This window comes from Neovison vison, chromosome 11, assembly GCF_020171115.1.
Source record: "Neovison vison isolate M4711 chromosome 11, ASM_NN_V1, whole genome shotgun sequence".
Taxonomy (NCBI): Eukaryota; Metazoa; Chordata; class Mammalia; order Carnivora; family Mustelidae; genus Neogale; species Neogale vison.
The window spans coordinates 10450726-10464761 of NC_058101.1; the positions used below are offsets into that span (position 1 = coordinate 10450726).

General features: G+C 39.7%; 1 protein-coding gene across 1 annotated transcript in view; it reads left to right on the forward strand.

Moving 5' to 3' along the window:
- Nucleotides 1–948: 948 nt before the first annotated feature.
- The window catches only part of GC (GC vitamin D binding protein), a 34916-nt gene continuing 21828 nt past the window's right edge, over nucleotides 949–14036 (forward strand). The window contains exons 1-3 of the mRNA XM_044268218.1: nucleotides 949–1057; nucleotides 12578–12647; nucleotides 13226–13358. Coding sequence (XP_044124153.1) covers nucleotides 1000–1057; nucleotides 12578–12647; nucleotides 13226–13358 — 261 coding nt within the window. The 5' untranslated portion in view covers nucleotides 949–999. The remainder of the gene's footprint in view (nucleotides 1058–12577; nucleotides 12648–13225; nucleotides 13359–14036) is intronic.

Here is a 14036-nt window from a genome sequence, read left to right on the forward strand (position 1 = left end):
CATGACCTGAGCCTCAGGCAGACACAACAAACTGAGCCACACAGGCGCCCCCGTAGAAAGAACTTTCAATGACCTCTGGGGAATCCAAGATTTGCAACTAGCTTTTGTGCCTTGGGGCAAGTCATTTACCACCACCATCCTAGCTATCTGCCCCAATCAATGGTTATCTTTAATATGTATTAAAATAGGGGCGCCTGGGTGGCTCAGTCATTCAGTATCTGACTTTAGCTCAGGTCATGAACTTGAGGTCCTGGGATTGAGTCCTGCATTGGGCTTCTTACTCTGTGGAGCGTCTACTTCCCTCTCTCCCTCTGCCCTTCCAACTGCCCATGCTTAGTCTGTCTCTCTCATAAATAAATATCTTTAAAAGTATATATTAAAACATGTCATTGCCTCAAAAAGTAAGACAGCACATACAGTACTATCCTACCATCTTCAATAAAATTTTAGATCATTAAGATTATGGAACTAGGAAACTGATAAATCGGCTTCTCATCCCTTTCTACCTTAGGATTTAAAAATATCTAGTCTTCAATATTTTAAGGTAATCCTTATTTGTAGTAAATTTGAAGAAAAGCAGTCCAGTAGAGAAACCTCCAGTTTCCTATTTATATATGAGAAGGGTAGGGAGAGTCCAAAGACATAACCCTCCAAGGGGGCGAGGGGAGGGATATGTACTAGTTAATATATTAAATCAATCTTAGTAAAAAGCATCAGTGGGAAAAAAAATTCTATGTATTCCTTGACTCTTGTGCAGTTTGACAAAGTTAATGATTAAAATCTCCTACATTCCCCCCTGCCAGAGTGTCTATTTGCCTTGATAGATATTATTTTATCTCTTTTGGGCCAAGGATGACTGCCCTTGCTTCTGTGTGGAGATTAATAATTGATTAGTTCACAGTCAGGAATCTCAGTAAAAGGAAATTGGTTACTTTGGGCTGTTACTTTGTACTGGGTCACCTACAGGAGACAAGGTGCTGCAGAGCTGTCGGCAAGAAAATGAAGGGGATCCTGGTTCTTCTGCTTGCTGTAGCATTTGTGAATGCTCTAGAAAGAGGTAAGACATTCCAGTGGTACAATCACTTATAAGACTTCTTACTGATCTTATTTTCCATTACTATTTTTAAAAATTCTACAAAAAGGTGAAGAACAGAGAGTTGGTAAGCTTTGTGAAGGATAATGATAGAATCAAAGAGGTACCAATCTGAGCTCAAATGGGGCATATAGCATTGAATTGGAATTTGCAAGGAATCAAGAACCACATAAAAGAAAAAAAATCTTTGTTTTTTAACTATCCTTCCCTGTTTTGAAAATGAAGATCTAGAGCAAATCACTTGAAATTAGGAATTTTTTAGTGGCTAAAAGATAATGCAAATGGAAGCTGTAGTCTACCTCTGAGCATTTCCCCGCCCCCCCAGACTTCGAAGATTTATTGTCTTTGAGAGCATAGTATGCCGTATCAATGATTCATGAAGTCAGCTAAGATCCTTGATCCTCTTTAAGGAATTCTGTGTATGTATAATACTTGAAAACATACTATAGTTTCTAAAAGATCCCACACAAAAGAATTTAATAAGATATGAAACATGACTATCAAAATAATTAAGCGTATTTTTCACTAATATTCTTCAAATGGTGTCTTCATTTCTGAGAAATGTTTAAAAACTTATAAATGATACAAGCTAAAATATGTGAAGCCTACAACTTTATGAGAAGTTCCCAAAGTACAAAATTCAGAAGCTTTTCCAATTAAATTTTCTGGCTGATTCTTCAATGCTTATAAGGAAATCTGCATTGGTCTCGCTTTGGCAAACCAAAACCTCCATCTACTGTTCTCAGTGTAGAGTCTCACCCAAGTCACAAGGTAATATCCATATCGGTAATCTATCTAACCAGTAGATGTGTATCCCAGAAATTGTTGGTCACCAAGGGTGACGTGACTAACCTTATTGCTCTTCTTTTTACATTCATTCTTCCTAGATCTTTTGTCCCTGAAGTTCTTTGACATTTTAAGTTACTCACTTATAGAATCTTAGCAAGCTATGGGTCCTAATGTTGAGACTACAAGTCTGAGATATAAATAAAATAAATGGCGTCCTTTACAAGACCTCTGGATAGGCTAAGTCCAAAGAAACCCTGAAAACTTACTCTTTGCCCAAGGCTTCTCTGGGACAGATCTGAACCTGGAAAATTCTACTGAAATATATTTAGATAAAGATCACTGAAACTGAAGATCTAGGAGTAACTGGGTCCTGGGATTGTGTGCGGATCCATAGCATAGGGCATGAATCATTTTGAACTAGTGACTCAGTAAGTGATGTTGGCTTCACCACAAAGGATTACAAATGTCCTCTGGAAAGCAGGGGTCTGCACCCTCTGTTTGCACACCATTCAGCACTGTCTTACACTCTAATGAAATGGATATTAAAAACTACAATCACCTTTCTTAAAGATCTGAACCTCAAGGTCAACTTCAGTCAGATTACCTAGGTGCTACAGGCCGGATGATATTCTGAGATATAAAATACATCTGTAAGTACCACCTGTCCAATATTTGGGAAGAGTAGTCCTGACACATTAGTCCTCTATTCTATAATGCATAAGCATGACCCAAATGACCAAGCCAATGATTTACCTGGAAGGTAGTTGTGCAGTCTCCTGGAAGAAAATTACAAAGTACCCAGATTCAAGGAATTGAGAGGAGGCTTGACTAGTAGGGGATGGGTTTGGGTTGCAGTTCTCTCTGCCTGTTATAGCTCTAGAGAGCAGACCAATAGTCCATAGCACATATCTAGAACACCTTTTTCAAAGTTTGTTTTATTCAAGTCTCCTCTTGGAAAAAAAACTTTCTATGGCCAACATATTTAAGAACTAGGCCATACATTAGTGTTTCTTGGTCGGTTTACAGTCAAGGGCTTTGTTATCCTAAAGGTCCTGAGAAGTCCTATAAGAAGGAAATCTTATTTCACCCAGTTTCTCAAACACATGGGCTCATTCCTAAAATGTCCTTGGGAAAGGAAGTGTTCTTTGGGAAACATCAGGCTTAAGATGGATACCACTATAGCTTAACGTGGATATCAGCTCTAGTCAGGCCAGTCTTCCCTTAACAAATGGCCCTGGAGATTCAGTTCACAAGCCCTTGACTACATCTTGGGAGAGAGTGACTTTACCAAATATGCCACAAATATGGATGGGGTCTAAGAAAACATCCGGTTTAGCGACCCCATCAGAGGCAAGCAGTCCGTGTGTACCAGTTGCCTCTCCACTCAGCTTCTTTCCTCAGGACTGAAATCTAAAATGGATCTTTCCCTGTTCCCAGTGAAGCAGCAGGAAGGCGGCTGACACAGCTACAGGATCACTAAGGAAATGATGCTACAGGAAATACAATTCTGCATTTTATATGAGCTGTTGGCCATAACAGGATATTTATTATGAACATTTTTATTTTCTTTTTTGCTTTAAGCCACTCATTCCCTGCATGCATATCGTTACTAGATGGGATACCAAACAGCAAGAAGAACCTAAGTCCTTTGGGTTGGTGGGTGAGCTGCATTTTCCTTCTCCTACTCGCCTGCCAGAACAGCCCTAGGTTATATGGGTTATCCCAATCTCCCCGATCACCAATGAATCAGGTTTCTCTTTGCTACAAGTTGCCCCTTCATCAGCAGTCATACTAAAAGCAAGTGGTCCTCAGTTTGGTTCAGGGACATTAGCTGTACAGCATGCAGGATAAGTAGACATCTTCTTTATTTTCCCCAGAGAGGTCTTTATATCCTCTCTGCCAAACCTATATAATGGTTAATTGAGGGGGTGACCTAGGATAAGAGATCTACAGGATGAAAAGACAGCCATGCAAAGATCTAGAAGCGTGTTTCAAACTGAAGGAATGGAGATGTAAAAGTCCCAGGAACAAGCAGAGTCTGATTCAAAATCACAAAGCCAGGGCCAAAGCACAGAAGAGACTTAGCCAGGAAGAAGGAGAAGGAGAAGCTGAAGTCAGAGAGATAACTTTATCAAAGGCCATATTAAGCTCCCTGGAAATCAAAAGCAATGTGACACCCCACTGTTGTAAGGTGGAATGCCAGGTATGCCCTCACCAGCGTGTGCAGAGTGCAGGGATAAGTATGCATGCTTTTAAAGGCCATGAGATTAATCTAGGAGTAAGAGATGAAGAATCTTCAAGAGGCATTGATTACCCTTCTCCCTGGGTTATCTATGGCCACTTAACCTCTATATTCTGCCCATAGCTACCCTGCTCTGTTTCCCCCAGGTTCACTCTGCTTCAGCCACAGACCTCTACACTCACCCACGCACTATGTTCTGCACTTAAGGGGCTTGCACTAACTCCCCCTCCTCTTAGAGCACTGACACCCCTGAGATCCCTGTGGCTCTCTTCCTCACCTCCTTCATGTGTCTGCTCCAAGTTCATGTACAGAAGAAGCTTCCCTGTCCGGCCCATCTCAAATAGCACTGACCACTTCATTTTTCACTATCCCCTTACCCTGCTGTATGTTTTTCTTTTTAGTATTCATTACCTTACCTGATCACCAGCTGTTTACTGTAACAAATATAAAACGTAGACCCTAAGCTCCAGGAGGTCAAAGTGTTTATTTTTTTCCTTAATTCTCAGTTTTAAAATACTACATGCCAGGTAGTTCATGTTCAATAGATTTTTTTTTGTAAAAAAATCAAAGTTAGAATTGTTAGAGTAATGATCTCAAAAGATAGTTTTAAGTATTTAAGGAAAATTAAATTGCAATTAAAATACCTAATGGACATCCTGGAAGTAGTAAACTCGAAGATAATTATAAAAATAAGATTTATGAAGTATCCACTATGAAACATTGGTCTTAGAGTCCATGCACTGAATAGAATAGACAATATTCACAATGTTCTAAAATGTTCAAGATCATTTAAATAGATTTATTTCATTATTATAACACCCTGATCAACTCAGTACTATTATCCCCACTTTAAAAGTGAGAATCTGTAGGAGGGAGGAGTCAGGAGCTTGTCTAAGGAAACTAAACTAACAAGTAGCAGAATCAGAATTTTACAGAGATTAATTATGTTTACAAAGACAGTGCTCACCATCCTGACTTTGCTGCCTCTCACAGGACAGAGATCTCAACAATCTTTCACTAGTACAAGGACAGGGGAGAAAACCAGTTCACTAACACCAGTTTAAGGGAAATTAAGTGAAATTCATGGTCATCCCTAACTGATCCAAACTCCAGTTCATCCGTACTCCATGGACCTGGCTCTGTCTTCTAGTTTCCCTATTTTCTCAGCACCTTGGAATAATTTATGTCCAATTCCATAGACACTTCCTGGATTTTACTATTTCCATTTTTGCTATATCTATATCCAATCGTTTCCACATTCTACCAATTTCAGCCCCGAAATACATCAGCTTTACCCAGAGCCCTTTACTACAGAAAGCTCCTCAGTATTCCCTTTGCTTCTCTCCTTCACCCTCCTACGTGTATCTAGCTCAAGGCCTGTGAACACTACTTCTCATATCCACTACGTTTCCACGTACCGTCTTTGTCCAGATCCTTGTTCCCTTCACCTGACTATTGTGATGGCTTCTTAATCAAATCCCATCTCTTCCCCAATTCATATTAAGATACAATACAAAACCTGGTAAACTGGTAACTGCTGGGATCCAAAAGATGGACTATATCAAAGTCAGGATCGCTATTGAGAGGTTAACGAACTGATGAGTTTGAGCATATACAACTGGCTGGTAGGATTCCGGGGTTCCTTTGTCTGATACAAATCCACCACACTTCTGGTCTCTGTTTGGAGTCAACTGACCGTGACCTGAGGCTTAAATAAGAATATATGGTAAGTAGAATGAGGGCCCTCCAAAATGGTCTACATCTAAGGCCCAGAAGCTGTGAATAGGGTAGGATACATTGCAAAAGGGAATTAAGTTTGCATATTAAAAAAAAAAAAAGAAAGAAAGAAAGAAAAGGAAAAAAAAAAAAGAAAAAAAGGAATCAGCTGGCTTTCAAACAGAAAAATAATGCCAGATTATCTGGGTGGGGTCAGTGTAATCACAAGGTACTTTAAAGTGGAAGAGAATCTGGGTAGCTCAGTGGGTTAAGCCTCTGCTTTCGGCTAAGGTCATGATCCCAGGGTCCTGGAATCTCTGCTCAGCAGGGAGCCTGCTTCCCTTCCTCTCTCTCTGACTGCCTCTCTGCCTACTTGTGGTCTCTGCCTGTCAAATAAATAAATAAAAATCTTTAAAAAAAAAAAAGTTGAAGAGAATCAGAACAGAGGAAGGTGTGACTAAGGAAAAAAGAGGCAAAATTCCTGATTTTGAAGATGGAGAAGAGGGTCTGGACTTAAGAAATATCCTAGAAACTGCCCTAGAAACTGGAAGAGGCAAGAAAACAGATAATCTCCTTGAGCCTCCAAGAGGAGCACCGTCCTACTGACACTGACTTTAGCCCAATGAAACCTCTGCCAGAACTGTAAGGTAGTAAATTTGTATTGATTAAACAACTAAATTTGTGGTAATTTGTTACAGTAGCAATAGAAGTCTAGTACAGTAGGTTTCTGGGTCCTGTGACAAGTTGAAACTTCCCAGAGAAAAGGAGCACTGAGCCAAGACATCTCAGTGTTGACAGGCTACCATTCTATTTGCCAGATCCGGTAAGAGTTCGCCAGATGACCGGGGTGCGTGTTAACTCATTTCCCTGCTCTCTGGGAGTTTTCTATTTTTATTTCTCTCCCATATTCTAACCAGAAAGTAATTTAAGCTACCACCTGCGAGAAGGACTGTGAAAAAAAAAAAAAAAACTCAGGATGCCCATATCACAAGATTATAGAATCTGATAATGTATATCATCATTAAATTTTGCTATAAAAAGTTGCTAACACAGGGTGTTTATCACATTAGGCAGGAGAGATGCTAAGCATTTTTACTTAGATTAACATATTTCATAGAACAGCCTTATGAAAAAGGTACTACTGACTATCTAAAATCCAAGAGTATTCTTCCTTGAACTCCCCTACAGGAATATATTTCAACAGATACCCCATTACCTAGAAAGTAAAACTTTGACTATCAAACATGTGTTAAAGTCCACATTTTCATTTCCTTATTGGACTTTTTATTTTTCAAGCAGACTTGTGGTTCACTACCTTTAGATCACTCTTCAAGTTGTTCTCTCCACATAAAACGCTTCTTCCAATGCATCTACTCCTGTTAAAATCCTGCCCACTATTCATGATCCACTTCAAGTAATAGCTTTCTAAAAGCCCTCTTCATTCTGAGATGTGGTATTACTCTGTTTCAATCTCCTCTATGGCAATGAGCACTATTGGTGTTACATGTTTCTCTCCACCAGACTTCAATTCCTTAAGGATTGGTGGCTTCAGAGTTTCTTGCAGGGTACATTTTTGTTCTTATATTTCTTATGTATTTATTTATTTATATTTTTATTTATTTTTAAATTTATTTTCAGTGTTCCAGAATTCATTGTTTATGCACCACACCCAGTGCTCCATGCAATACGTGCCCTCCTTAATACCCACCACCAGGCTCACCCAACCCTCTACCCCCGCCCCTCCAAACCCTCAGATTGTTTTTCAGAGTCCATAGTCTTTCATGGTTCATCTCCTCCTCCAATTTCCCCCCAAATATGCTGATCTTTTCTGACAGATGAGTCTATCAGTATACAATAGAAAAGAAAATGCCGAAGGAATGAAATTACAAAAAAAATACAGAATGCCCAACAAAGCTCTTAAAGACCATGATTTTCCAGAACACAATAGGAAAAGGGCAACTTAATGCAGTTTCTAGCATTCTATATAAGCATTTATTAAATCAATGTTATTTAGGATATAGCCATTGTTCCTGTATATAACAGCTTTTGTAAGGGACCAAAATGATTTTAGAAAAATATTCTAACAGTGGTTCAAGCATTTAAAAATACACCATTTTTTTTTAAGCAAAGTTTGCACCAAGATGGTAGTATCTTACTTCTATCACACTAGATTGAAAGTTCCATGAGGGCAGAAATGAGTCTATTTTGCTCTCCATTTATATTCAATACTGAACCCAAACCTGCTACAGGTCTTCAAAACATATCTGTTGCATGTATGAATATCGTTATCTGTGTTGAGAGGAAATGAAGCAATAAAAAATCCTGAAAATAAATCAAGTTTTCAAAAGTCTAGAAGTAGACACCACTTACCAGAATATTTCACAATACAGATAGAAATGGGACAGACTATTGCAAAAAGGAAAACGGTTAATGAAATTTGTAAACATTGAGTGCTGAGGGGGTCACTTAATGTGACAGTGATTTCACCAGAGTCACTGAGATTATGCCAATATTTACCGGGCCCATATCAAAGTTCAGATTGCCTTCTTTACAGCCACATGGAACATTAAAGAACAGACTATGTTGTTTATAATTCATTCTAGATAGGATTTAATTCTATGAATCAAAGGGAGTTCAAACAGTATGAAAACATTTAGCAATACTCCATGGAATAAGGAATATTCCATTTGGAATAATCACATCGCAAATTAACTTCAGTACTTGTTTTTTGGACCATGAGAAAATGATGAACATATTTACTTTGGCTTAGAAGCTATAGATCTCAGTAGATAAATAAGTGGGAAAAAAAGTTTTAATCAGAAACATATTGAGTAGTCTACCTGAAAGATACACAGTACAACAGCTTCCTCTACAGGTTATTTCTTTAAGAGTTTTTACCCTTATATTTTAATTCTACACTTTCTCAGTGACTTTCTTCCCAGCTTCCTTCCTTGCTTCTATCAAGCCCAAGGCTGAATTTTCAGCAAAAATCATTTCCAGGGACCCTGGGTGGCTCAGTTGGTTAAGCGGCTGCCTTCGGCTCAGGTCATGATCCCAGCGTCCTGGGATAGAGTCCCACATCAGGCTCCTTGCTCGGCAGGGAGCCTGCTTCTCCCTCTGCCTCTAGCCTACCACTCTGTCTGCCTGTGCTTGCACTCTCTCTAATAAATAAAATCTTAAAAAAAAAAATCATTTCCAAACAACTTTAAGTCATTAGTTGATCAAGTTTCCACACTTCACTGCTGTTATTTTGCATTCTTACTAAAGCAGTACCTAACACCAGTTGATTCTAACGCAATTAGTGCAAACACCAGTTGATTTAATTAAAGCTATTGAACGGGATAATCTGTGGGCTCTACTGATACTACATTCACATGTTCTCCCATTCCCATAACACACTGAAACTTCTTTTTTGGTTAAGTTAGAAATCTGACCCTTCAAGTCTAGAAACAAAATATTTTTTTAAATGTTCGTCAGAGGTGCATCATTTGAATACAGGCTCTCACTTTTCATGTTATTGAGTGTTTGCAATCAGAATAACAAAAATGACCTCTTTTTATAGGGAAAGTTTATTAAACAGAGTTAGCTCCTCTGCATTAAAAAGAGAAAAGCTCTTGTTGGAGCTATCTTTTGTGGTTTAAAACACAGTAAGCTTTGCGGGGGAGGGGCGTCCATATAATTTACAATTTCTAAAAGGAATTATTTTGTAAACCTTCAGATGTGATCTTAGGGATCATGAAGGGCGCCTGGGTGGCTCAGTGGGTTAAGCCGCTGCCTTCGGCTCAGGTCATGATCTCGGGGTCCTGGGATCGAGTCCCGCATCGGGCTCTCTGCTCAGCAGGGAGCCTGCTTCCCTCTATCTCCCCCTCTGCCTGCCTCTCTGTCTCCTTGTGATCTCTCTCTGTCAAATGGATAAATAAAAAATCTTTAACAATCTGGTACTACATTCAAGAATCTTTAATACTTAAGGTTATTTAAATTCCACTTGATTATTTCCAGGGCAAAACAAATTCACCTGTTTAAAAAGTGGTTCATCAGGGCGCCTGGGTGGCTCAGTGGGTTAAGCCGCTGCCTTCGGCTCAGGTCATGATCTCAGGGTCCTGGGATCGGGTCCCGCATCGGGCTCTCTGCTCTGCAGGGAGCCTGCTTCCTCCTCTCTCTCTCTCTCTGCCTGCCTCTCTGCCTACTTGTAATCTCTCTCTGTCAAATAAATAAATAAAATCTTTAAAAAAAAAAAAAGTGGTTCATCATATACGAGTCACGGCTATATAAACAATTCTCGCACATTGAACTAAAATCTAACACCCAGCTATTTTTCCTAGTTCTACCTTAAGAACAACATAAAACAACTCTATGGACATCCAATGGCACATTCTTCCTTATAGGAGGACTGCTCTCACCTAAGTTCTTTCCCTATGCCCGAATCGCTGGTCTCATTGGATACCGTTAATGATTAATGGAAGTTTTTGGCACTCTTTGACCTTTGGAAACAGTGACCATATCCAACCTTGTAAACTAGTCGATACATTTCAGAAGATGTACGAGATGTGAATGCCCTCAGCTGTAACAGGTTCATTCCAAGTAGTTCTTTATACTCCACTGTTAACTTTAACAATCCCACTGTCTTGTCCTAATTTTCAAGATAACATGAGATTTGATCCTGTAGCTTCCTTCCCACCCTTTAGGGTTTTGATGGAATTTGTAATAATGGTCTCACTCAAAGTGCTGCTTAAGAATGTCTTTGTCCCTCAACTCTGACTCTTTCCACCTCAGCAATACACTTTGAGTTGTCTACCTGAAAGATGGAGGGGTAACAGCTTCCTCCACTTTTGCCATTAAATCTAACACATCCTAAAGGGAACCTTCTCAAAAGGAAAAAAAATAATACAAGAACAAAACATTTTTCCCCAGCTTGTATCCAAGCACCACCACCTCTATTCCAAACCATCAAATACCACTTTCTTGCCTGGCTTCCTTATGTTCATCTTTCAAAGCTGGAACTGTGAGAGGCAAGGCCATGCCCAGGGTCAAAGTCATGACAGAAGCTGCCATTATGTCACCTGAGATGGATGGCTTAACATTTAAATTCCAGGAAAAATAACTTATTTAAATCTTAACACACTTAGAAACTGGGCCATTGATATACTTCTTACATTTTCTCCCCAAAAGCTGTATCATGAAATGTTGGAATGTTTCCTAGACTTGCTTGCAAAAGTGATACATTGGGAAATAACCCCACGGACGGCTTCCACACACCCACCCTGTTTTATTAGGTAGTAGGTATGCTGAACGAGTGGGACTTAATAAAAAAACTCATCTCCTCCTGTGGGACCTATCACTTCCCAACCATTTGAACAGACCCAAGAGTAGGTTCAGTGATATTTCCGTTCACTTAAATAGGTCTTCTGGTCCTTTTGAACCTCAAAATAACTACCTCCTAGCAGTCCTGGGGGAATATCTGGTTTGTTTAATTGTCAAACATTTGCAAGTTGTTTTGAAGTTGAAGCCACTCACCCCATATCAGGCCTATTTCAGTCCTGTTGCCTGTGGCGGCAACAAGAGACACATACACTTTTCTTCTGTTCCCTCCTCCTTCCTCCCATTCTCTAGACTTGTTTTTACCTTTTCCAAGGTTAACATAGGGAAGGGAGAAGCTAGCAGGAGAGGTAACCAGCAGAAACATTAATTCAAGGGACAATTTTGTGAGATAGTGTTTCCCCTGCTTATGGGAGATATTCCAGGTTGATTTTTTTTCCTTTTATGGTTTCTTTGTAGCATCCTTTCCTATCATTTCTGGGATTGCTCACATCCAGCCACACCTTCAGATTTCAAGTTGTCCCCTTTGCACAGAGATGTACACTGTTGGCAGCCAACTGCCCTCTAGACAGCTCAGCCCCACCCCAAAATTAAGACCACTCCAGACCAGCTTACTCTCCTGCTTGATCTACGTCAGGCCCACAGGTCACAAAACAGCTGCCCACACAAAGCCTTCTCCTTTGCTGTCCCAGGCTACGTCACCAGCCCCTTCCTCTAGCATTCTCTAGTCTGAATCAGACATCTGTCATCATTCCCAGACTCTAGGAGTCACCTACCAGGATCTGTGTGTTTTCCTTTAAGTCTTTTGTTGTGCTTAAAGTGAGGGGAAGCTCTCTCCACCCATTCCTCCGAACCCACCACACAGGCAAATTATTTTTTGCAGAAAGAGGTCAAATTTCCATTTTTCCCCCTCAGCTGAATACCTAGCACTCCTGGATAGAAATTGGAGGTGGATAATGGAGTTACATGGCGACACCAGCTCACATACGCCCTTTAAAGTTCTGCATCAGGTGGGGCTAGCTCTCCACTAAGTATGTGTGTAGACATACTCTTCACTTTTTTTTTTATTATTTCTTTCAACACTTGGGTGACATGGAGACAAAGAAGGGAAGGATTAAAAATTTCCATCTTAGCATTATTGTAAAGAAGGGGCCTATGAGAAGGATTACCGTGTCAAGGGCTCTGACCTCATTTGACTTTTCTACTTTAAGTATTAGTGCTTTTGTTCTGCTGTATTTCACAGTTTATAGTAGGCCATAAAATTCATCTGTAAGGAAATGGTTAAAAAGGCAAGCAAAAATGAAAATATATAGAGAAAAATGCTACTTTCACCTTTGATGAATCCTGTAGAAGACTTATACATACAATGTAGCATTCATCAAGAAGGAAAAGATAAAGATTTTTCTACTTCTGATTCCTAGGCCGAGATTATGAAAAGGATAAAGTTTGTAAGGAACTTGCCAACCTGGGAAAAGATGATTTCGCATCCTTGTAAGTATGAGGTGTTTGCTCATGCTTTCAGTTACTGAACCTTGATCTACTTGACCTTGAATGAAACCACGTCTGAGGAAACTTCAACTCTGCATGCTGAACTGCTCTCTGCTCATTTTAAAAGGAAAGAACCCAAACTCAGTGTGGACATGGACATCCGACCAGTGGGGGACATTCAAAGATTCTAGCTGAATTATTGTTACTAGTATCTAAGAATTTGTTTGCAGTAAGTTTATTAAGAGTTACGAGAACAAGCACAGTTTTCTCAGGTAAATGAGAATGCAAAGAGTATATAGAAGGACCATGGCGAACAAAGACCAGATACAGAATGGGTCCTATTAGGGAGATTTGAAAGAGGAAAGAACAGGAGGCTGCTCAGATAAAACCCCAAATTCAACTTCCATTTTACAAGAGAAGTTTGTCTAGAACAAAAACTAAGTTTTAAAAGTCAACCTCCTTTTCTTTTCATTAATCAAGGTGTGTAATATGCTTGTTAAAGACTGAACAAGTTTCATGTTTTAATTTGTGCAAATGTGAAATTTTTAAAAATTCTATATATATTGGCTTTTTTCCCTCAGATCAATGGTCTTATACAGCAGAAAGTTTCCCAGTGGCACATTTGAACAGATCAGTCACCTTGTGAAAGAAGTTGTCTCCTTGACAGAAACCTGCTGTGCCGAAGGGGCTGACCCCGACTGCTATGACCGGAGGGTAGGTTCACATGGCTGGTGATGTCCACAGTGGCCCAGAGAAAGAAGCCAAGATAGGCTTTTCTTCTATATCTTCGAGAAATCTTAGCAACTCCACCTCTCCCAAGTTTGAGAGACTTATAAAGCCCATTTCCCTCAGAGCCCAGACTTATTCTAGTGTAATGAATTAGTTTGACCATCAGTCCTACAAGGTTCAAATAGGAAAACTGAGAAATATATTAATTCATGAACCTCCTGTAATAATATATTGTTTCTCTTAAAAGCCACTCCTACACATACATCTATCATGTTAAGACTGGTACCGAATGCCCCCAGAATAATTTGGTTTCACCTCAAATTATTTGGGGGTTCAAAATTTGCCCTATAGTCATGTACCAGACTCTCCCTTGACGTGCTTATGCAAAAGTTAAAGTGCTGAAGTGACAGGGTTCAATACTATGCAACCATCAAAAAAACCAAAAATCTTGCCATTTGTCATGATGTGGATGGAACTAGAGGCTATTATGCTAAGAAAAATAAGTCAATCAGAGAAAGACAATTATATGATCTCACTGGTATGAGGAATTTGAGAAACAAGACAGGGTCATAAGGGAAGTGAGGGAAAAAATGAAACAAGATGAAACCAGTGGGGCGCCTGGGTGGCTCAGTTGGTTAAGCAACTGCCTCCTGCTCAGGTCAT